Raw genomic sequence first — 23,723 nt, 5'->3', positions numbered from 1 at the left:
TTGATCAGCTGCCTTTGCCACTCACTGTGTTAAGAAAGAGAGAAACACCAGCAGGTAACGGACAAGCCATCATTGCCATCAGTGTAATGGATTGGAACTATCTAGAGTGACAAGTGCACTCTTGTGGGTGAGCTCTGGCCCCCATGGGACATACGAAAGGGCCACTATCCAGTTTGGGAGACCGTAGAAGGTTTTCAGGAGGGAGTGATGTCTCAGCTGAGAGCTGAGGGATAAGTAGGGCTCATTCAGTCCTCACTGATCTTGCCCAGTCCAAATCATCTGTGAGTTGGATCTTGAGTAGGGTAATTTCCGTAGAAGTATATTAGAAATATATTTTTTCTTGTATTTTAAGTGCTGACCTTTCAGCTCCGGTATAAGATGACCTTGTTTGGATTGGGTGTGTCTTGGTCCTGAAGCTATCTGTGTCTAAATGGGACAAGATGGGAAGAGAGAACTTTAGGACTATGAGGCCAAGGATGCATCTAGGAAGGTAGGGAGTGAGTGTCAAGAAGGTGGATTGTACTGAAAATCAGAGTTTTGGTCTCTCTTTCTTTGGGTCTACCAGATGCACAGCCAGTATTTTGATAGGTGTGAGTGGTGGCTGCAGATGATTCATTTGTTTTGCTGACAGACATAGTGTGTGCCACCCATGTACCATTTAATGTGCAAGCCCTTAGAGTAGATACACAGATCCATATGACAGGACCACTGGCCTCAAGAAGTTCAAAATAAGGGGTAAAGGTAAAATTTTAGATTTTAGAATGCCTGCATTTTCAGAATGCCTATATCACATGCATGTACCTGGCAAATTCAAAACACTATGTCCTCTGATATCATTCCTTCTATTTTACAGATGCGGGTACTAAAGCTTGATTTAGCGTAGAGCATGCCTGAGGTCTCACAGCTGGGCGTGGTGGGGGGCAGTTGGGTTTTGAACCAGGTCTGTCACATCCCAGAGCCCTATTGTCTTTCCATATAATCGGCAATGAGACAAGGTAATGCAAGAGGTGACCCTTTCTCCCAGCTATCATTTTTTCTTAAAGTATAAATGATATTACTTTTCTTAACTTTGTTCTCAGTACTTTTTAGCCTTATTGCCTGCTATCTCCTTACAAACGTGGCTGGGCTGGGCTGGTTTGAGGCCATTAGACATGCCCTTCTTACCTGCTTGCCCTATACGTATGTATTTCTCTTTCTGAAATCCCAGCCATCACTCAGGACTACCTCTTTCACAAAACTTTCTGAGCCACCCCCCTTATATTGGTTGTTATTATACAATAACACTTTTTAGGTACATATTTTAACCTCCATTTTTAGAATTCAGGTTCTTTCAGAGAGTGAATTTTAATAGTGTTATTGTGAGGATTACCGATATATGTGAAATGCTTGTTAGTAGGTGCTGAAAATGGAAGCTCTTCTTATTTTTGTCCATCTTTGATTATCTCAGTGCTCCCAGCAGTGGCTTTGTATGGTTCTTGGCAAATGCTGGGGAAGTCTGTGGAAGCCAGCGACAAAGGTTGTCTTCTTCTGGCCTTTGAAGGTACCCTCTGCTGATAGAATTAGTTGGGCTTCTGGTTCAAAGCCAGGGGCATCCATCTGGCCTGTTTGCCCCCTTCTCTTTGGTCTTTGTACACTCCTAATGGGTTATTTTTTGATCTTGCCTTAAGAGACTCCTTAGCCCAGTTTAGTAGACAGCAGCCCTAACAAGGGCCAAGGGCACAGGCCACATCCATAACTCACTGTGCTCTGTGCCTGTAGATGAAACCTCTGCCCCTGGCTACTGCCTGAAGAGTGATCTGTTCCTGCTGATGCGGTCCAGGCACAGCTTTTAGAGGGGGCACGAGGCACTGTCTTAGGCACTAGGTTACCGTGGGGAACCACACTGAGAATCTGCCTTTGTGGAACTGACATTCGTGTGGGTTATCTCATTTATTTCTTACCATAAGGTCTTGAGAGAGGTTCTCTGATTATTCCCACTTTATGGACGAAGAAACCGAGGCTCAGAGGGGTTGAGTAACTGGTCTCATACTATAGAGCTAAGTCCCAGAGCCAAGACTGGAACACAGATAGTTTGTTCTAAAGCCCAAGCCTTAACCCACTCTGTTAGTTGACCTTCTTCTCTTTATATATGGTATAATCCAAACATATGAATATCTTTATATATTCATACAGTCATATGTATATATCTATATGTGTGATTACATATACGTGTAAAATAATAGTAAAAATAGTAAATATAAAAGCAGTGATCCATTAATCCACCCCCCCCCGGGGGTCATGGTTATCATTTTGGTGTTTCCTTTCAGATAAATATTTGGTACATTAGGCAAGATCACCCTGTAGGCTTTACGTTGCATGCTGCTTTCTTCACTTAACACCCACCACCACCATGCATATGTTCATTTGAAGAGAGATGTAACAGATCATAGTGATTCTGAATTTGAAAATCTGTGCCCTTTTTAAAAAATGTGTGACATATAGTTCTATGAGCAAATTAGTGGCTTGGCTTCCTAGGTGCCGTGACTGTAATGGGAATGCAGGTGTGGAACTAAGGACAACTGGGAAGCATTGCACTTCCTGAAGGATGCCTTTTCCTCTCCCAGCACTTTCTTTCCTTGAATCCCCTCCAGTAAAGAGGCTGTTCAGACTCTTTTGAGAGACTTCCGAGTCTGCAAAAATTGACACACACATAAAAACCATTAAGATACTGGGATAATAAACTTGATGGCCACTTTCCCCTTGAATGCCACTATGACCTGAGTGAGATAGCCAGGGCAGATGTTATCTCCATTTGATAGATTAGGAAGCCCTTTGCCCAGTAGATTTGCCCAAGGCTAAATAGCAGAAGTGGACTAGAACTCCAGCCACTTCTGCTCCTGGGGTATTTTCTTCTAGGAGACTAGCCCACAGCTGAGCCATTAGCAAGCTTCTACTGCTGCTCGCACTACTTTTTCTTCTAGACTTTCTCATTGTCCCTTTCCTCCCTTCTTCCTTCTCTGAAGAGCTTGTGTCTGATCTTAGGGCTTAGCTACATGATTACTCATTTTCACTGTAGAAGGCACATCCTTAGAGGCACTTCAGTGCTATCATGGTGGAGGTAATAGTAATAACAGTGACAATACAAATAGCTAATAGTTATTGGCCATTTAATATGTGCCAGACAAAAGAAATGCTTTACAGGACCCTGCCCAGTTATTCCTCACCAACCCCATGAACCTAATAAATGGAAGGGCTGGAATTTGCACCTGGGTCTTGTGGTCTTTAAAGCCTGACCTCAACCCAGATACTATAGTGCCCTCAAAGGGGAAGAATGAACATAGGAGGGCAGAGCCAGTGAGCTCTTGGGATGCTATTTGTAAGTGTTAAGACTGGTTATATGCATCTGACCACAGTACAACGCAATAATCCAAAACTTTTAGCTGGGCTCTGAAACCCATAAGCCTCACAGAAAGAACCTACCACAAAGTTCTCCCCTGCATGCCTGTCTCTGCTGAAGTTATCTTTTCTAACTCACTGCCTGCCACAAATTTTTTTCTGATGTGTGTTTATGCTTCTTTTCCTACAGGAGGAAATATAAGAAAACATCCCAGAGGTAAGAGTGTCTTTCTGAGAAAGGGGAGCTGGTTGGTTGAGTCATTTGTGGCACAACTCTTCGCAAGCCTGGCTCATGCTGGACGTTCAGTGGAATGAACAGTCTCTTGGTTCCTTCTCTGCAAGGTGCCCGCTTCATCTTTGGATCACTACTGCTACTGTAATTAAAAATTGATTGCAGACATTTAGTGTGGCACCGCGAGTGTATACTTTCCCATGAGAGTGGATCTGGTGGATGAAAAGGCCTGTTAACTATAGATCTGCCTAGTGATTTTACTAAAGCCTCGATCAGAGAGAGCCTGGGCTGGAGGGTGCTGGAGGTTTATGGATGGGAGCACAAAAGCATCTTCAAATACACTTTTAGTGTTTGAATTCTCTTTTGCCTGCAATTCCTATTTGCCTGATTCTCTGACAAAATGCTGTTGAGCTCAAAACATAGGTATAAATTCCTTTAAGGGCATTAATGGTCTTTCTTTTTTTTATTTAGCCATGGAAAAGGTAATTTAAAGTAGAAAAACATCTTTTATCATCCTCCATTACTTCATTTCATTGAGAAGAGTTTGGAAAGCACATTCCAAAGAAAAAGAGTTGCTCAGGTCTTTTGTTTGCCAAGCATTAGAAGTCCACAGTTGAGTCTAAAAGGCTAATGTCTGCTTTTCATTGATTGTATTTGATTTTGGTATTATGACATTAAACAGATTATATTCAGAGAAAAAAAATCACCAATGCAATTAACATCTGCCAGTTGGTTTCAGCAATGGTACTTTCAGGCAGATGACCACTTTAATCCTCCCTTTTCGAATGAGCATGATCTCATGGCAGAGAGTCCAGCCCTGTCCTGTGGCTTCCAAATAAAGCCAATAATCCGCAGTAGCGCTGTTACAGTTTGATACGCCGTGTAGAGTTGCACGCATCATTGAGAGAAGATGAATCAAGCCTTAGGGCTTCCTAGTGATTGCTATACTTTTCTAAATATAGTGAGTTTATACAGATGGCTAAATAATTCTGTCTTGTTCAGGTTCATCGGGTTCATGGTAGTAATTGCATGTGAACCACTGAACAGGATGTAAATTAATCACTCAGATTAGAGGGCATAATAGTCTTCAGTAGTAAAAGGTAATTTATCATTTTTACATGTAGTTAACCTGGGGTATGAAATATTTCAAAGTTGCTTCAATTTTATCTAAAAGGAGATAGATAGGTTAGAGGGAGTTTTACAAGAGAGCGGCTCAAACCTGTCAAGTTTCAAATGACTATGTCAATTATTTTTGAAAGCATATTTTTGCATATCTTACATGAATGCTGTCGCATTTTTATTATGTCGATGTAATAAAAAAAATAGACTGTCTTGCACCAGCTTCACTGAAGTCATGTAAAGTGCAAATTAATAGAGGGTTGGTTTGAGCCCTTCTATTTTTAATTACATACATACTTTCATATAAAATAGATCCATGTCTACTAATCTCCCATTGATCACAAACCATCCCTAAACTTCCGGCTTGAAACACCCATTTTATTCTGCTCACAGCGTTATGGTTCAGGAATTCAGGAAGAACTTGGCTGAGTGGTTTGAACCTGACACAGCTGGAGTGGGCTGTGGCTACTGGAGATGGAGGGTCCACTTCCAAGATTGCCTCTTCACTCACACGTGGGGAGACTTGGTGCGCTTTGTTCCTTTCTCTCTTTGCACATGGCTTTCATCCTCCAGCATGGAGCTTGGGCTTCTTCCTGCATGGTGGTCTCAGAGTAGTTGCACTCTTCGTTGTTTTCCTAGGCCATGCGTTCCAACACACAAGAAGTGGAAGATGCTGGTCTCTTCATTAAGCCTGGGCGCAGAAACTGGGGCAGTGTCACTTCTGCTGTGTTTTATTGGTGAAGGTATTACAGAACCCACTCAGATTCAAGAGAAGGGAACATAGATTATAGCTCTTGCTGGAAGGGTGTTAAAGAAGTTGGGACCTTCTTCATTTACCAAACCTATAGCCTTTTTCAGAATGATCTTGCTTGAGAACTTTTCCAGGGATCTATAAATTTGAATTAAGTGGATACCTCATTTGATGAATGGTAGACACTTTTAAATATGTCTTGATATCTCTGTCAGTTGCTGGTCTGTTTGAATATATGCTTGCCTATTTGGTGATTAATTTGGACTAGGGGGGAGCTGTGATTCCTTTTTCATGTTAGGGGTAAACATACTAGTGTGGCCTCAATGGGTTGTTTGGAATGCTAAGTGTAGTTATTTGGCTTCAGTTAATAATTAGATAAAGCTGGTGGCATCGTGTAGGAAAACTAAATGTTATATTAAAAAGCTTTAGATCTCAAAGGTTTGCTTTGGGCATTAGGAGGAAGAAAGCCCAGGACACAAAAATAATCTACCTTTGTTTAAACTTCTTGTGCTAGGCTTCATTTCATTTCACTTACGTATTTACTCACCTTTCAAAGCCATGTTAAAGAAAAAAAAAGTCCTCTGGCTTTCAAAGTCATCCTCATGCTACTACAGCTCAGCTGAGGCAGGTATCTTTCTTTAAATATTTTATCAAGTACTAGGCAGATCTCAGTAGCCCAAGAGTATGTTATCATAGTGTTTCTTCTGAATCTCACTGTTTATATTAAGGGAAATGTACTCATTTCTTCCAAGACCAGAATTTCAACCAAAAGAATGATGTTAAAAACTCTTTACTGGGTTAGCAAGGGCACCAGTAAGTAGAAGATAAGCTTTTCCCTGCACAGAAGCCCTTATTGGATTAGGCTTTAAATCAGCACAATTAAAGGGAGCCATCCTTTTGCCTTGTGACTGAGTCTTGTCCATGAAGGCCAGTCATTCCAAGAGATTTGTCGAAGTGGTGACATGGTACTTTGACAGTTAAAGAGGATTACCCAGGAGAACTGCTTCCCCCTAAAATTCTCATCGGGTTGTTTTTTTTTTTTTTAATATAGCTGTAGCTTCAAGTTATCAGGTCTGGCTCTGAGAAGTTTATATCTTTGAGAAAGAATACCAGATCATGTACAAAATAGTCACAAATACCTAGAAATACTCTAATACTTCTGGGCTGCCACTAAAGAAAGGAATGGATATCAGAGATGGTGTTATAAGCTGAATCTATGTTAGAAGTGTTTCCAACACACCCACACACATACGCACACTCACACCTCTATTTTAGTGTGCCTGGAAATGCTGTGATTGGTCAGCATAATCAGAGGCAGAGGTACAAATAATGACTTATCCACAAATGTCAGGGACCTCTGCATACACGTGTCCAGTTTTCATGTCTGGGCTGTGGAAATACTCAGGTCAGAATGGTCAGGGGTTGAGGTTTTAAGCCACATCAGATAGTGAAAACTTCATTAGAATAAAGGTTTTTGATTGATCAGTTATTAATTCTAGCTTGGTTGGTTGGTTGCTTATTTGTTGATTGTCAAATCTTAACTCTGTTTAGATAGTGTAAGAAGTTCTGGTTCTGACTAGATCTGATTTACTCATTTTATGAATCTAGACATTTCTGTGGCCAAATAACTTTTTGATAATCAGATTAGATTGATAGTCCCATCGGTATAAGTTTTGACTCCCCAAAAACTTAACTATTAATAACTTATACTATTGACTGCAAGCCTCACCAATAACATAGTCAGTTAACACATACTTTGTATGTTATATATATTATATGCTGTATTCTTACAATAAACTGAGAGAAAAGAAAGTGTTATTAAGAAAGTCATAAAGAAGGGAAAATACATTTATAGTACTATACTGTATTTAACTAAAAAAAAGATCTGTGTGTAAGTGGATGTGTGCAGTTCAAACTTGTGTTGTTCAAGGGTCAACTGTACAAGACATTGCCTGTGAATTGTGAAGAGGTACATGGTTCTGTAGTTAAGATACATGTGAAGAACAGAAGAATTAGAATGTGGTAAGTGCTATAATCGATCTAAGTATTGAAGGTCATTGGGAACAGTTGGGTTCTTTGGGAAGATATTTACATTATTGTATACTGTTCTTTCACTAGATCACAAAGAGAGCCTATGGTGTTGCTTCTTATTCACGGTGCTTCAAAGTATGGGCATATTAAAGTTTACTAGGATAGCTGAGAACTGTTTCTCTCTGTTTTCTCCATGTTTTCAGTTATCTTAAAACTGTGTGTTTTGCTGATTCTTTAGGCTTTCTCTCAAAAGGGCAAACGTCTCAAAAATATTCTGGACATTGGGAGGAAGACAGCCCAGGATAAAAACGTGTGGAGATAATCAGTCAAGTGGATATCACACATGTACATAAGAGAGAGGCCTCTCTCTGTTGCCAGGCAAAACAAGGAGTTATTTTTTCCTCCAAGTGTCTAATGCCTTCTTTCACTTGGATTTTTATGTGGCTTAGTAATCACATTTGATGAGCCCGGTAATTGATTAAATCCAGCGAATGATTCCCTTAGTCAGGTCTGCCTATGCTGTCACGAATCAGCATGCTTAATGAGTCATCAGCAGAACCACCACCTTTGCTGTTATGGTTAGTTGTCGGTGGGGGCGGGGCGGGGCGGTGGGCTGGGAAGGGCTCTGGGAAGGCTGCTTTCTAAGCAACTGTAGCCTTGTATGAGCAAGTGCATCTTCTGAGGTGTGCCCCTTTCTCATTCTGGGACATAGTAAGACTCATTCGTGAATTCTGAAGCTCTTTCAGCATCACAGACATACAATCAGTGGACTGTTATCTCTTTTTCCGTGAAAAATGACAATCAAATAACTTTTGGGGAAAGTTGAAGGGCATATAGGATAAATCAAGGCACATAGTTTCGCATACTTACGAGTGACCAATTTTGCATACTACTACTTACTTAGTAGCATTGATATTTAGAGCCTAAGTATTAGTGGTGAAATCAGAGACAAGGGAACCTTCTAAGAGATAAAGTCTTTTGAAAAATATTTTCCTGTATTTGTGATGACTATTAAATTCTCAAAGTAGTAAGGACATATGCATCTGCTGTGAGAATATGTCCAACTTACATTCCAAGATTTCCAGCTGAATCAAAGTGACTTTACAGTGAATGGTGGCAGGTCAAGGTGCACCAGACAGAGCAGCAAAGTGGTTTGGTTAGAGCACAGATCACAGATGGACACTGAGACTTATCCACAGAGGATAATACCCAATGCAGTTAACATGGAAAATGGCCTACGGGTACTGTAATTTCAGGTGAAACACAACTGTGGGAGAGAGGGTGGTCATAGAGTATCTACATAGATAGTTTGGTCAGAGGTCAGAGTATCAGACAAATATCACTCACTCATTCAGTGACTCTTACTCGCTCAGTCACCCTCCTAATATATCAGCAGGAGGCTGGGGAGCAAAGGTGCTGGGATCTGGAACTGGAGAGGTGGCGAAGCAGGAGTTAGGAGCTAGGTGTGGGGAGAGAGGGCGCTGAGACACAGTAAGTAGCTCAGGCACTGAGTCTGAGTGGTATATCTAGATACAAGGAGCGGTAATGACCTTGTCATTGAGCTGCCGTTTTCTGAGTCAAGAGGATCACCTAGGCACAATTCAGTCTTCATTTCTCTTCCATCTTCGTGTCTGACAATTACTACCATTCTCCCACTCGTCCAGGAGTAACACTTCTGAGTCGCTTCATTCGAGCTTCGGGTTGTGTTTCTTCAACTTTAACTTTTGGTTCTTCCCCTTCCCCCATGATAAACGGCTCTCTGACAGGTTGTGGGCTTTTCCTTCTCACTATTTTTATTCTCATGATCTTGCTCCAGTCTCATTACCCATCTCTTAAAGAGTATTGAATGACTTTTCCTAGCAACTCTCTTTCCTCTGGTTTCTTCATCTCATTCTGCACAGCCATGTCTGATTACTCTTCCCAAAGTGTCTCTCATGTGCCTTATCAACAACAATGACACACCTCCATTAGCTTCCTTTTGGCTAATAAAGGCTGTCTTCTTGTTTAGGATTTTAAGGATGTCGACAACTGCCTCCACCTCACTTTCCTGCTTTGTCTCTGTTACTCCCTTCTGTTCGGCCCAAGTTCCAGTCAAGCTGAACTCCTCACTGACTGCCATATTTGCCTCGTGTTTTCTATCATTCTTTCTTCATTCATAACCTTTCTAGTATTTTAAATGTTCTCATTTTTTAGCTGTTGAAAGCCCATATTTTCTTGGAGACCCGATTCAAATGTCATTTCTTTCCATGGAGCTTCTTAGATCTTTCCACCTAAAAGAGATCTTGCTCTCCCAGTTACTGCTGCTCTAATTTCCATGTGCAAGAAATAGCTGGGTGCATGTCATTCTTCTTGGCACCAGTGTGATTTTGTTGAGTAGGGAATATGCTCCCCAAAAGCATGGTGCATTGGACATGATTGGTATTTGTTAAGTGTGGGTTGAATTTATGAGTGAATTAGATTGGGATCCTCCAAATATTTTTTATCCTGGGTCAGAACTAAATTCAGAATTACCAAGTGGAATTGTGGGTAAGTAACTTCAGATTGATAAATGACTCATACTTATAAATGGCTTTGTAGATCACTACATACTCCCACATCCAGACTCTCGTTTGGTCCTCACACTAGCCAGGGTGGAGTGCTATGAGGTCAGCAAGCCAGATGGCATGCATGATCAAGAACCAGAAAGTGTGTAATTGCTCGGATCATTGACTCTGCTTTGCCCTTCTATATGAGTTCTGTCAATGTGGAAATTTAGCTTTGGGTGGAAACTCTGAGAGTGTTTTTGCTCTATTACCAATGCTTCAATCTTTATCTTTCCTCCATTTAAACCATTAATTCTAGAGACGTTTAGTGCAATGGCAAATAGATTTGTTTGCAGTGCATTATTCTCAATATTTGATAACTGTGGTGTGTGTCATTTGGCTGTTCTGTGGTATTTTGCCAAAATGGTTTTGAGAATCATTTTCTTACATTGTCTAATAAGACTTAAGTATGACTTTAAGACTTCAGTAGCACTCATGCTGGACATATCGCTAAGCCTCAAAAGTTAAGCCCAGACTTTAAATTGCCTGGGTAGGGAAGTCTCTAATCCTTCCAAATCCCAGTGGCCTTCAATACTAAAGAGGCAGAATTGACTGGATTGATTCAGTCATTGGTGAAGACTTCCAAATTGGGGCCAAGTCCAACACCCAGCAGCAGCAGCCTAAGAGGCAGCTTTTGGAGTCTCTGGAGACACTGGATCCAACAGTATAGATCAGAGTTTCTTAAGCTTGACCCTATTGATATTTCCATTGTGAGGATATCCTGTGCACCATAGAATGTTTAGTAATATTCCTGGCCTCTACTCACTAAATGCCAGTGACAATCCCCCATCCCCAACTTATGGTGACCAAAAATGTCTCCTGGGGGGCAGAATCACCTCTGGTTAAGAACCACTGGCGTAGATAAAAAATTAAGAATCAGATTTCGGTTCTTTCCCTAGTTAAGCTTTGCCAAATTACTCCTGTGTGGTCTCAGTGTCCTCATCTGTGAAGAGATTGAGGTTGAATGTGAGGATTTCTCTGGTTCCTTTTGGCTCAAAAATGACTATTCTGTGATTCTAATTACTGAGGTCCCTCCAGAAGCAAAGGCTAGACCACCAAACAACCTTTGCCATGATGGCAAGCACTCTACAACTTATAATAAATCATGGAAGAAGAGCAGCATTGTGGATGAGCATGGAGGTCACTGAGCAGGTAACATAGACTGGCCCCATAGTGATGGTTCTCTGGCCACCAACCAGATCACCCTTGGTTTAGATATTTCTAATTTCACCTAAATAATGTGAACTAATCATGAGAAAAACATTAAAAGGACAATTGCCAAAACACAGACTTTGGCAAAAACATAGATATGTCTAAAGAGTACCCTATTGGTTAAATTTATTGTGTACCTACTGTGTACCAGGTGCTTCACAGGCATTATCTTATTTAATCTTCACAATGATCCTGTTTTACAGATGAGGAACTCCAGGGAAAATAGGTAACCTGACTGAGGTCACAAAGTAGAGAAGTGATTGGGCTAGGGTTTACAGGCAGGACTTTGGGATGCCAGAAGCTTCTTGAGATCTTTCTATTCAAGTAGTTTCATAATTTTTTACAGCTGTGGAACTCTCTCACACCCACCCTCAATCTCCTGAAGGAAGATAGCTTAAAGCTGAATAAAATCAAAGGGTCAGAAAGAAACGCCTTTTGCAGTTCATTTCCCCACTCTGCCCATTGTTCTTTTTTTCATCGGGATATTTTACGTTTGAAAATTTTCATATTTGGCTTCAATGGGTGAAGCTCATTGAAGCTCTCAGGAAAGTTGAAGCTCTCAGGAAAGTTAAATGAAATCTTTAAAAAGCTCTCAGGTTTAATGAAATCTTAAAAACAACAACAACAACAACAACCCAACAAGCTCTATTTAAATAACGTGATTGAAGCGGGGGACATTCACCTCTACCACCAGGTCTTTTTTTCAAAATCATCTGTTTTAGTACAACAACTTAAAGTACTTTGAAGCAATATAATCAGCCACACATGAATATGTAACTTTTTATGCATAAAAAGTAAATAACGAAAAGAGAATCAGATAAAAGAAAACTTACTCTGTATTTTTGTATCCTCTGATTTAATAAGATAATGCCTTTTCAAAGTTCATGAGGTCACTGCCTGAATTTTTCCCTTTGTCTCTCCATGAGTGGGCTCATGCTAGGTTGTTTATTCCCATAATTTTGGGATGTCAGGGAGAGGGGACCTGAAGGAAACATTGTAAGCAAGCTGGAGGGAGTAGATAAAGCTGAGAACATTTTTTTGGAAGAGGCATGTCTGTAGTCTTCGTTTATCCATGAAATCCAAGTCCTGGCATGAAACTTTTGTAATGTTTGGGTAGGTGCCCCTACTTACCTGAACCTATTTCTTCTTGGCCAATATTATACTTGGAAATAATAATACTTGCTTCCTAGAATTCTTGGGAGTTCGGAATTAAATGGGATATATGAAACCTTTGGAAATCTTTGGCACATGGCACAATATGGCACATGGATAGTGCTCAGTCACTTGAGTGCTTGGGAGATCCCTCACAGAGGAATCAGAATTCTATGGCCACTGTGCAGAGAGCTTGCACTTTGAGTGCAGGCCCATCTAAGGAAGCAGGAAGTAGGAAGAAGATAGGCCCTGCTTTTATAGGAGCTCTGTGAGGGCAGAGACTGTGTCTTACTTACTGAAGGATGGAATCAGCATTAATAGTGATTGGTGACTGTCTTTTGGGGCACATAGAACAGAAAAAAGGTTGGGGTAGGTAGGGCAGGGGAGCAAGCCGTGCAAAGTCAATAGCCATTAGAACATGGTCCTTAATTAGGAAAAAAGTTTGAAATGGCCCAGTCTGGTGTGGTGTCATGGATGATCTTTCCACAGGAAGGATAGTTAATCTTCATATTTCAGTTTTCAGTTTTGAGGGAAAATGTGTGTTCTTTAACCTATGACAGAATGAATAGTATTGTATTTTACTGGTTGATAACATGCATTCTAGAATCAGCATGCCTGGCTTCTAACCCCTGCTTTACTGTTTCCTGTGTATGACCTTAATTGCTTAATGTCCCTAAGCTAGGGGTTCTCAAGTGGTAGTGATTTCCCCTTCAGAGGCTATTTGGCGATGTCCGGAGATATTTTTGGTTGTCACATCTGAGAGTGGGGTATTCTGCTGGCATCTCGTAGATAGAGGCCAAGGATGCTGTTAAACATCCTACAGTGCACAGAACATCTCCACCATAACAAAGAATTATCTAGTCCAAGATGTGAGTGGTATGAAGGTTGAGAAACCTTGCTCTTAACTTTACTTTTCTTAACCCTTACTTTCTTCATCTGTACAAAGGGAATATTAATAGTACTTAGCTATAGGGTTGTTGTCAGGGTTAAATGAGATAAAGATTGAAAGCATTAAGTGTACTTCCTGGCTTTTTGTAAACATAGAGTATTTTAGCTATCATTATTAATGTTAACAATTTTGACCTATGGTTCATTGTTTATGTAGCACATTTATGAATTCTGTTTCATAGTTTATGTAGTTGACATAAAAGATTTTATAGTATATTAGATGCATTTAAGTTTTATAAGGAAAACATTTTGAAGTACTTTAAATCATGCATGGGAAGAGATTTTGAAATTGTTTTGAAGAGATAATAGGATTTATGTAAATACAGTATACTCTGAAATAAATCAGAAATCATAAACTCTGCATGCTATTATATTCTATTAGCCCTGAAAAAGCATAAAGTCACAGATTTTAAAAGAAACACTTTGATATCGTTGCATATTGTTACATAGGAGGCAATAAAGCAAAACAAATTTACTGAGAAATGAAGTCCCATCTGTTACATGCATTATCAGTAATTCAATGAAAACTAGTAGCTACAAAGTAAGCCCCCATACAAATTGGAATGGATTCCTTCTTATACACCAGACCACAAAAATGTCCCTTGAGGTCAATACAAGTCCAGTCTCCAGTACGGTAGGTCTGAAAACATGGCTCTACCTGGAATCACAGGGCAAGCTCCTTTCAGCTGTTGAGTTTGTGCATGGCAGCACTGTGCCACAAGAGCTGGGCTCGTCCTGGTTGTCTTGTGGCCCTCTGGTATAAATGCAAACGGAGGACTTACAGGATGACTTTCCTGTAATCAGTTCCTTAATCTTTAAGATGCGTTTTATCTTTTAGATCATAATCAGGAGTTTCTTAGAGTTAGCACAACAATTAAATAGCTTGAGAAAAGAGCCTGATGTGTGCAATATGGACTGTGAGGTACATGATCATTCTTTGCCGGTATGCCAAGTTGATAATTCCAAGTAATTTTGCCGTGACTTTGCAGTAATTATACTAATTCTCATGTCCTGTGTTGTTAGAAATAATAACAGTAGAAATATATTTATTAGTCATCATTGTTCACTCATGACCCATTATCAAGAGAAAAAGATAGATGGGGTGCCTGGGTGGCTTAGTGGGTTAAGCGTCTGACTCCTGGTTTTGACTCAGGTCGTGATCTCAGGGTCATGAGATCGAGCCCTGTGTTGGGCTCTGAGCTGAGTGGGGTGTCTTGCTTGTGATTCTCTCTTTCCTTCATCCTCTGCCACCCCCTCTCCCATGCTCTCTCTCTCTTTCCCAAATAAATAAATAAATCTTAAAAAAATAAGAGAGAGAGAAAAGGAAAATGAACCCTTTTGGTAAGGCAGAGAGTACCTGTTAGATGGGCAAACAGAAGCCTCATTCCCTCAGGGATCACAGTGCTGCTCCAGGATGGGAACAAAGGTACTGAATAACAATATCAGTGATGGTGACGATGATGGTGATGGTGAGGTGGCGGTGATGGTGTTGGTGGTGGCCCATGCATACAGCTATTTATTAAGACTGTGGCCTATGCTCATTAGATCACACTAACTTCATGCTTCCACCTGTTTGATTTACATCTGCTTTTTTCCTCTGCTGACTTCTCTGTATTGAGAGATGTGTTCCAGGAGCATGATTTGGGGATTTGACAGATAAGGTGCTGATGAAGCCATTGTATAGCTTAAATAGCTTCCCATTTAGCATCATTATTTTGAATAGAAGGAAATTTTCCTTAAATTAGTCTGTCGTGTGGAAAATGAATTGTATTTAAAGGGTACTTTTGATCTTTAGATTGGTGGCGTGGATGATTCCCCTCCTTGATATCAGTGACTTCTGCCTTTGGTTCGTGTGGGATACTCGAGGGGCATTATTATACCAGAAGTCTATTAACAAGGCAACAAAGCATTGACACTCAGAACATGGCTTTTGGGGTCTGAGAGGCCTAAATGTAAATCTCATTTCCACCCCTCCTTAATTTTGTGATATTTCAGCCTGATAAGCATGCATATTCTCAAGGTATGGGCTACTAATAGTTCCTAACTGTTAAGGTTGTTGATAAGGATTAAATGAGACAATGTATGTATGGTGTATGACTCAGTTCTAGGTATATAGTAAGTGATTAATAAATTTTAACTGCTAATATAATGCCCTCCCTCCCTATAAAAATTAATGGCTATAGAATGCCACTTTTCCTCATAATAAAGAATGAGACCTTGCAAACTCTCTGCAATACTTGGCCTCCCTCAAGGACTTATTCTGCTTGTACAGGACATTCATTCTTCAGGATCTCATTAGTCAGAGGAGTAGTTGGACCGGTGCCAGCAAATTATGGGCAGAGGTGGGAGAATCTGCCTTGTGCTTCAGGCTGATTCATAGAGTTGTGAAGATAAAGTATAGGTCTCTAGAAAGAGCCTAAAAGAAGGAATCCAACTGTTTAGTCAAAGATTCTAGGTGTTACCTGCTCACTGCTATTCTCTTGATCCCTGAATTTATCTTTTAACATGTCCTGCCATGTACATGTCACGGGGCAGGGACCTACCATCCCTGCCAGAGATTTAAAAGGGGAAGTCAAGTTGCAAAATGAGAGCTAGTCCACATGGTTTGCATTAATAATACTACTCAGAGGTTGAGCAAAGAGCAAATTAAAAGTATTTAGTTTTAAAAATGAGTTCTGCTGGGGCGCCTGGGTGGCTCAGTCGGTTAAGCGTCCGACTCTTGATTTCAGCTCAGGTCATGATCTCAGGGTCATGCGATCAAGCTCTGCATGGGTCTCCTCGCTCAGTCTGCTTGAGATTCTCTCTCTCCATCTCCCTCTGTCCCTCCCCTGCCATTCTCTCTCTCTCTCTCTAAAATAAATAAAAATAAAAAAAAGATAAAAATGAGTTCTGCCAAAAGTATTGAGTAAAATAAAATTAGTATGTTTTATTTGTAGGTGTAGAATTTGGCTTGTCTGACTTCATTCTTAGACTCTTCACTTTACTGCATACTTACTGAGTATAAACTATGTGATGGTCATGCACTGCAAGATATTAAAAAATAAAAATAAAAAGAGTAAGATGTGGTTTCTACCCTCAAGGAGCTAATGACATAATGGGAGAGAGATAGGGACCCAGGCAGGTTATTTCAATATAACATTTTTGATAGAGGTACAGAGGCATAGTGGAGCAGTGCTCTGCTTAGTTTGGGGGCTCAGAAAATCTTATTGGACATGACTCCTGAGCCGAGATTTAAGGATGAATAACAGAAAATAGCCAGATTTGGAAAGTTTTTATGAGTATTTATTTAGAAGGAGTAACACGAGCAGATACTTGATTTTAATAGCTTCTGTTATCTGAGTCTCAGTCTCTGCTCTGGCTTGAGTGGGTTTTGGTATGTAAGGGTAGGGCGGGATCCCTGTGCTGTGGGTCTCCTAGAGGGTGTGCCATGAGTAGTAAGTACTTAGCTGCTGCACAGAGAAGTAGGTAATCACTTCTCTAAGGGCTGCAAGCAAAGGGAAGGAGACGATTAATAAAAATTTTTCTTTACTTGAAGGCATGTACTGTGGCCATCTGGACCCTGTGGACCACTTGCCTGTCAGAATGGCTCATCCCAAAGAAACCAAGCACCACTTCAAAATAAAAATCACAGGCAGATAAAAAGAATCTCCTCCATCTCTGTAAGAGAGTAGAGATTAAAAGTAATGATGGAAAGTGTTCTGTCCTCTTTTTTCTCAGTTTTTATAAGGCTGGTCTTTTTTCTGTTTTAGATATTTTTATTTATTTTAATTATCTAAATAATTTGTGAATATGTTCTCATTGTAAAAAAATCAAAAGATTACAGATAAAGCCAAAGTCTCTTTTAATCATTGTTTAACCCTGTTCTGTTTCCAGGTAACCACTATTATCAACTTTATTATTTTTTAAAGATTTTATTTTTCATTTATTTGAGAGAGAGAGAGAGGACGAGGGAGAGCACGAGAGGGAGGAGGGGCAAAGGGACAGATTCCCAGCTCAGCGGGGAGCCCAACACGGCTCCATCCCAGGACCCTGTTATCAACTTTCTTATATTTCATTTTTATATGTTTGATAGAATTCATCAGTGAAACCATCTGGGCCTGGACTTCTTGTGGGAAGAACATATTCATACAGTTCTCCAATGATATCAGAAACATGAGGAAGGTTTGTTAAAACACACTTGCTGAAACTCACTCAGAATTCTGATTCTGTAAACCTGGGGTGGGGCCTGAGGATTTACATTTCAGAACGTTCCCAGGTGCTGCTGATGCTGCTAGACTGAGGAACCACACTTGGATAATCACTGCCTTAGTAGGTATAGGGCTGCTCTGATTCTCTGTTTCTTCTTAGGTCGTTCCTGGTAAGTTGTTTGTCTCAAAATTGGTTAATTTCATCTATGTTGTGGTATTCATTGATATGATATTGCTTACCATCTTTTTAATTTCTGCAAAATATGCAGTGTTACCCCTTCTTTTGTTCCTGATATTGGTAATTTGTGCTTTGTCTCATTATTTTTGATCAGTCTTGCTACTTCTTTATTACTTCTATTAATGTTTTAAAAAACCCAACTTTTCTCTCTTTTTCTGTTGATTATTTTATATTTTGTTGCTCTCTGCTCTTATTTTTATTACTTCCTTTCTTCTGCTTACTTTGGGTTTAATTTTCTAACTTCTTAAGATGAAACGTTGAGCATTTATTTTAAACCTTTCATCTTTCTAATATAAACATTTAAACTATATAGTTTCCTATAAGATATACAGTTCTTCCTCTGTATCTCCATGATACCTTGTCTCTGCCTACAGTGTTACATCATCACACTGGATTCTAGTTTGTTCGTCTCCCTAACCATCCCATAAGCTCATTCATATAAAAGACCATCTTAATCATTTTTTGTTTCCCTAATAAAGCCAGGATGACTATGTCAAGAGCAAGTGAATGAGTGAATATGGTTGACCTGGTGGCTTAGATGCCTCCTCCTTTGTCCTTGTTTCTTTACATACGTGGTTCTCAGACACAGGAACACCATTTATGGAAAGAAAAGTCATTTTTGAAGCAAAACTATGTGGGAGTGGAGAAGTCCTTGTTTTGAAAAACTGTTACAGTAGGCGGCAGTAAGCCCTGCTTGGCACTCAGAGAACATTATTCCACTGCCTAAGTTGGTTGAATTTTCTCTGAGCTACCCCCCTTTGGCATTTTCTTTGGAGGCCAGGCTGCCCTTCGTACTCATTACCAAATGGGGTCAAAATGAAATTTCTCTCCCTTCAAGTCAGATTTCACAATTGACCAGGTACATTATAGCTGAAACGTGGGGCTGCTTTTCCCATTTCCACAGCCACAGGTGGCGTGTGTGGTTGTCAGAGGCCAGAACTGCCCTCTGCTAATGTACTGATATACTACAACAGATACGGACTGATACCATTGGAATTTTGAACTACTGGGTCTTCAGAGATACAAACTCTCACATGCATGCATTTTCTGGCTTGTGGCAACTTGTTCAAAGGGAGAAACATTATGGTGTTTGTTTCCCCAGGGAAAAGGGGAACTTCCTTGGAGCACTGAGCTTGGAGGTCCATCATTATATAAGCCGTTTACAATAAACACTTATAACAAAATATCATTACTTCATTCTCAAACTTTTAAATCCAGACCACAGGTATAGATCTCAAAACAAGCAAATAAACTAGGCTGAGGAGAAATTAAATTTTGATTAGGAATCACAATGACTATGATGATAGCTATGATGATACATGATAGTCATTGCGTTCCCGGCACTGGGCTAAGAGCTTTCCACATTGATCTTATTTAATTTTTCCTATAACCTCTGATGGAGGTGCTTTCGTTGTTCCTATTTTATGGGTGAAAAAACAGTCTTAGAGAGCACGAGCAATTTACCCAAGGTCAGAAAATAGTTGGTTTCAGTTGAAGCCAGTTTGGTACTTAAGTCCTCTGCTATCCTGCCTGTTTCTTTGACTCTGGGGAGATGGGGATATGGTGACAAAGTGGGGTTGTAACTGCGCTTGCACTACAATTCATCACCAGAGCTGATTATTACAGTCATTCTGGTGCAGGTGACTTGGGCATTTGCTTAATTCCTCTGTTTAGTTTCCCTGTGCATTTGAAGCTGAGTTGAGCGTGCTACCGCGAATATACCTGGGGGAGAAAAGGAAAATAATCTTTGTAGAGAATGAAGACCTTAGTGAAAACTGTGCCAAAGAAAAGGATCTCCAGATTGCTCAGCCTTTTCTTGTGCTGCTCAGGGGAGTCCACATGCCAGACTGGCATCTCTGTCCGAGGCACAAATCTGTGCTAGCCCAAATCAGCACTTTTTCCTTTTTGTAAGATCTGTGAGGAGATGTGGCTTGTGATCAAGTATAATCGGGGGGTGGGGGGAGTATCTAGAAGCTCCAGTCCCATCTGTGGGGCCACAAGAGGACTTGATTTCTCTTTCTGTCTGCTTTTAGAAGCTCATTGAGGAAACCGGTTTTTCCAGCTCTCTCCCCAAGATTCCTCCCTTTTTTTTTCTTGCAAGAGGCTGATTTCCAGGTGGTCTAAATCAGCAAGTGGTTTTCCTGCCTACTGTGACCCACAATAAGAAAAATTTTATACCATGACTCAGTGTATGCTTATACAGACACACTGACACCCCCTCACACTCACAACTGAAATAAAAGTTTATCTTACTACGAGTAATTAAACCTGATATTTCATACTCTATTCTATTTTATTAACATAGTAAACTGGTTTTATTATCCACTGATGGGTAGCAATCCATAATTTGAAAATTACTGGTGGTGATCAGTGGGTATTGAAAATAAGGGCATAAGCTATATCCTTTTGCGGATATATTTGAGTGTTCAGGTCCACCCTAAATGCATTAATAAATCCAGGTGCTGTATTTATTTTTCTAGGGGTAATTTAACATCTCTCCAAGAGTCTTGGGGTTTTCTGCCAACCTAAATTAGAAGCAAGTTGTTTGAACCTCTCTCGGGTGTGTAGGTTGAGCCAAAAGAAGTGGCCCACAGAGGAAGAACATGGTAGAGTTTCACAGTGAAGGCCTGGGGCCCTTGGCCTTTGCCTGCCTATGTGGTGGGAGGTAAAAGCACAAAGTAATGGGAGCGGATCATGTCTTGGGAATCACTTCTTGCTCTGATAAGCCCTTGAGAATCTGCATTCTTTGGGAATTCACAGTAGATAGCACTAGTAATGGAAAGCAAGATTTTGTGGGTTTTTTTTTTTTTTTCCTTTCCAAAGTACTGACAGGAGGAAGGGTATTTATCCCTTTGATAACAAAGGGAGTTGGGCTTCTCTGATGCACTGGGCAGCATGAAATGCAAATGTATTCCATATTCTATATGCATTCTTCACCCTGCCTTCCAGATTGTGAGTTCATTAAAACTACCGAATGACTTCCAGGGTGAGGAAGATGAAGCTGTCATTTGCTCTATTTCATGGTTTGCTTCTCCCCTTTCTTTAAGCTCATTCATCTGTGGCTGAGTCACAAAGAGGCAGCACATTCACCCCAGAACATCCTGCATCCTAGGACAGCTTTGGGACCTGACATTTGACTCTGCTGGGATGCAGTCAAGAGAGAGTTTTCCCCCCTCCTCTCTTGCCTCCCCCTGTGTGGGGATTCAGTTCTCAGTTCACCATGGGAAGATGTTAACCTTGTCCTTTGATCTCAGTTGAAGATGAGTTTTGAGAAGTCACCTTCTGAATTAATTGTGTTGGTGATAGAGTTTGTATTTTCCAGTTCATGGGCTGGTATTCTGCCATCTGCTTCTCTCTGCTCACTTGTTAGTTCTTTGTATACACACACTTTGCTACTGTGTCCCTCCTGAGAACTCTGCAAACAGCACTTCTGGAAACTTTACTGTAATCGCCTTAAACATGTTGTTGTTAAAATGCAAATTGTGATCCAGTAGATCTGGGGTGGGACCTGAGACCCTGCATTTCTGCTGGGTGATGCTGATGCCCGTGGTCCCTGGCCCTTTGACTAATGAGGCTCCATAGGCTGGTGTGTAGGTGCTTGAGAGGCCACTGTGTATGTGGATGTTTATTGGATTCAATACCCAGTGTGTGACTAGGGGGTGGTAGATTTTAATCTATAATAAGAGAATCAGGAATCATTATTCCTTCTAGGTGGAGTTGGTCTGTACCATCTACTCTGATCACTCTTCTCTCTTTTGGGAATAAATGTCCTGTTTCCTGTCAGGGGCTGTCTCTCCACAGCCTCACCAGTGAATGGATTCACTGAGACCTTGATTCTTGCCTTGGAGTTGTGAGAACCGGAGTATGCCTGGGTGGCAAAGAGACGGGAAAATTCTCAGGGTGTGAGAGATTCTTGAGAGTGACTCATTTAACTAGAAAAAAGCAGCCAGGGCTTGTTGTGATGTCCCTGCTGATCTGGGACACGACCTGACAGTGGAATGACAGCACGTGGCTTTGTCTTCCTCTTCAGGAAAGCTCCTCCAACCCCCCCAAAGCCCCCCCCAAAACAAAAACAAAAATAAACCCCTGATGCAGCCTCTTCTCTCCAGGATAGCACATGGCTTTTCTAACTAGTGGTGGCATTGTGGATTTCTGTAACACGTGATTAGAACTTAGTACACTATCACGATCAATTTAAGAGGGAGAATATCTGCTCCTTTGACATTGCTGTAGCTTTGGCCCTAGAAGGAATCTCAGATGTCATCTTGTTCAGCCTCAGGTGAAGCAGCAAGCTCATATGGTGAAGGGTTGTGCCAAAGGTCAGACAGCCTGCATCTAATCTCTTGACTTCTGAGAAAGTAGAAAACTTGTTTCACAACCTCTTGCTATTTCTCCACCAGGCAGTGCTGCTCCTGGATTACAGACCTGTGGCTTTGGCTCTCCAGTGCAGACACTGTGACACTGGATCGAGTCTCCTTGCCCTGCTTCCTCCCATTCCCACACCTCCTCCTGCGTGCATGCCCATGGACCCTTGTGGTCAGAATAGGACTCTTCTCCTGTTCTTCACACCAAATATATACACCGTGTCCTTGCCTCTGTTCCCTGTGTCCTGCCAAATTTGTTGATTCTACTTACCCATCAAAGCTCTGGTCAAATTCAACTTCTTTCTTGAATCCAAGATCACCAGCCTGGGTGTCAGGAGCCCCAGGTTCTAGTCCTTACCCAAAATAAGCTATGTAACGTGGGTAAGATCTTTATGCCTTTGTGCCTCAGTTCCCTCATATGACAGAGGAACTGGACCTTGATATTCTGTGATTTCTTGATACTCCGGTTCTACATCAATTACTCCTTTCTCAAAATATTGCCCTTGAGACACTGTGGAGAAGGTGTTAGCTAGACCTGAGTTAGAATTTCAGCTCTGCTATTAATCAGTGTGTGGCTTTAAGCACATTATTTAATCTTTCTGGGCCTCATTTTCTCATTGGTAAAAGATGGGGTTGTTGGGAGGATTAAACGTATAGTAAAACTATCTAGCACATAGTAAGCACTGTCAGGATACTTTTTTTGTTTTTTAAAGGTAAAATTATAATTCATTCGGTTATAAAACAAATATGTGTTTAAGATTTTATTTAATTCATCATTAAAGAAGGAACGGGTAAGATGTTACAACCAGTTCAAAAGAAGAGGCACATGTATAGATTAGGAATGTGCCAATGGAGGGCAGAACTTTTTCCACAGTGCAGGAGGGAAACTGACTGCCTCCCCACCAGACAGAATGTATTTGCATGTCTATAGAAAAGAATTATTTTGTATTATTATCAGTTATCTATAACTTACAGAGTTGTCAAATGGCTCAAAGGCTGTAGGGGTTATGCCTGTCACAGTGAGGACAGAAGCAAGGGACAAACCACTTGGTCACCTTTAACTCTTCTGATTCAATGGAGTGTATGTCATGACTCACACTCCTTTGGACAGAACGGTCTCATGGCCAAGTCCAACATCAGTGGGATGGAGAAGTCCTCTCATAGGGTGAGAAGAGGTCTATATTCGCAAATGACAATAGCATCTACCGCAGTTTGTGTTTATTTTATAAATTCTTAATCAGGTTTATTATGAAGTCAGCCAAAGACAAAGAGGAGCTGTGAATCACAGTTGGAATTCTGCATCAAGCTCAGCATCCAGTTAATTTCTCCATTTTATGTTTATTTCACAGTATCATCGAGACCTTGAGTCATACACAAGTAGAAGCATACTGATGTGTTCAGGTTTACATGAGAAAATTTGCAGAGATGTGAATTTTTAAAAATATGCAATTCAAAGGAACTACTTCTCTGTATTCAGGGACACATCCCCATGTTCAAATATCTACACAGATACGGTGGGAGAAGCTTTATTC

The 23,723-nt window shown here is 40.7% G+C and overlaps 1 protein-coding gene across 9 annotated transcripts in view; it reads left to right on the top strand.

Annotated features, from left to right (window-relative positions):
• Nucleotides 1-23,723, top strand: part of PDE1C (phosphodiesterase 1C) — a 648,442-nt gene that overhangs the window by 332,864 nt on the left and 291,855 nt on the right. The window contains exon 3 of one of the 9 annotated variants that reach the window (XM_025873105.2): nucleotides 3,566-3,592. The exons of the other annotated variants lie outside the window; for them this stretch is intronic. Coding sequence (XP_025728890.1) covers nucleotides 3,566-3,592 — 27 coding nt within the window. The remainder of the gene's footprint in view (nucleotides 1-3,565; nucleotides 3,593-23,723) is intronic. 9 annotated transcript variants of the gene reach the window in all.

This window comes from Callorhinus ursinus, unplaced genomic scaffold (genome assembly GCF_003265705.2).
Source record: "Callorhinus ursinus isolate GAN/ISIS: 27379988/994484 unplaced genomic scaffold, GSC_fseal_2.0 scaffold12, whole genome shotgun sequence".
Classification (NCBI taxonomy): Eukaryota; Metazoa; Chordata; class Mammalia; order Carnivora; family Otariidae; genus Callorhinus; species Callorhinus ursinus.
The sequence above is the reverse complement of the archived record's forward strand: the minus strand, read 5'-3'. Positions and strand labels throughout refer to the sequence as shown.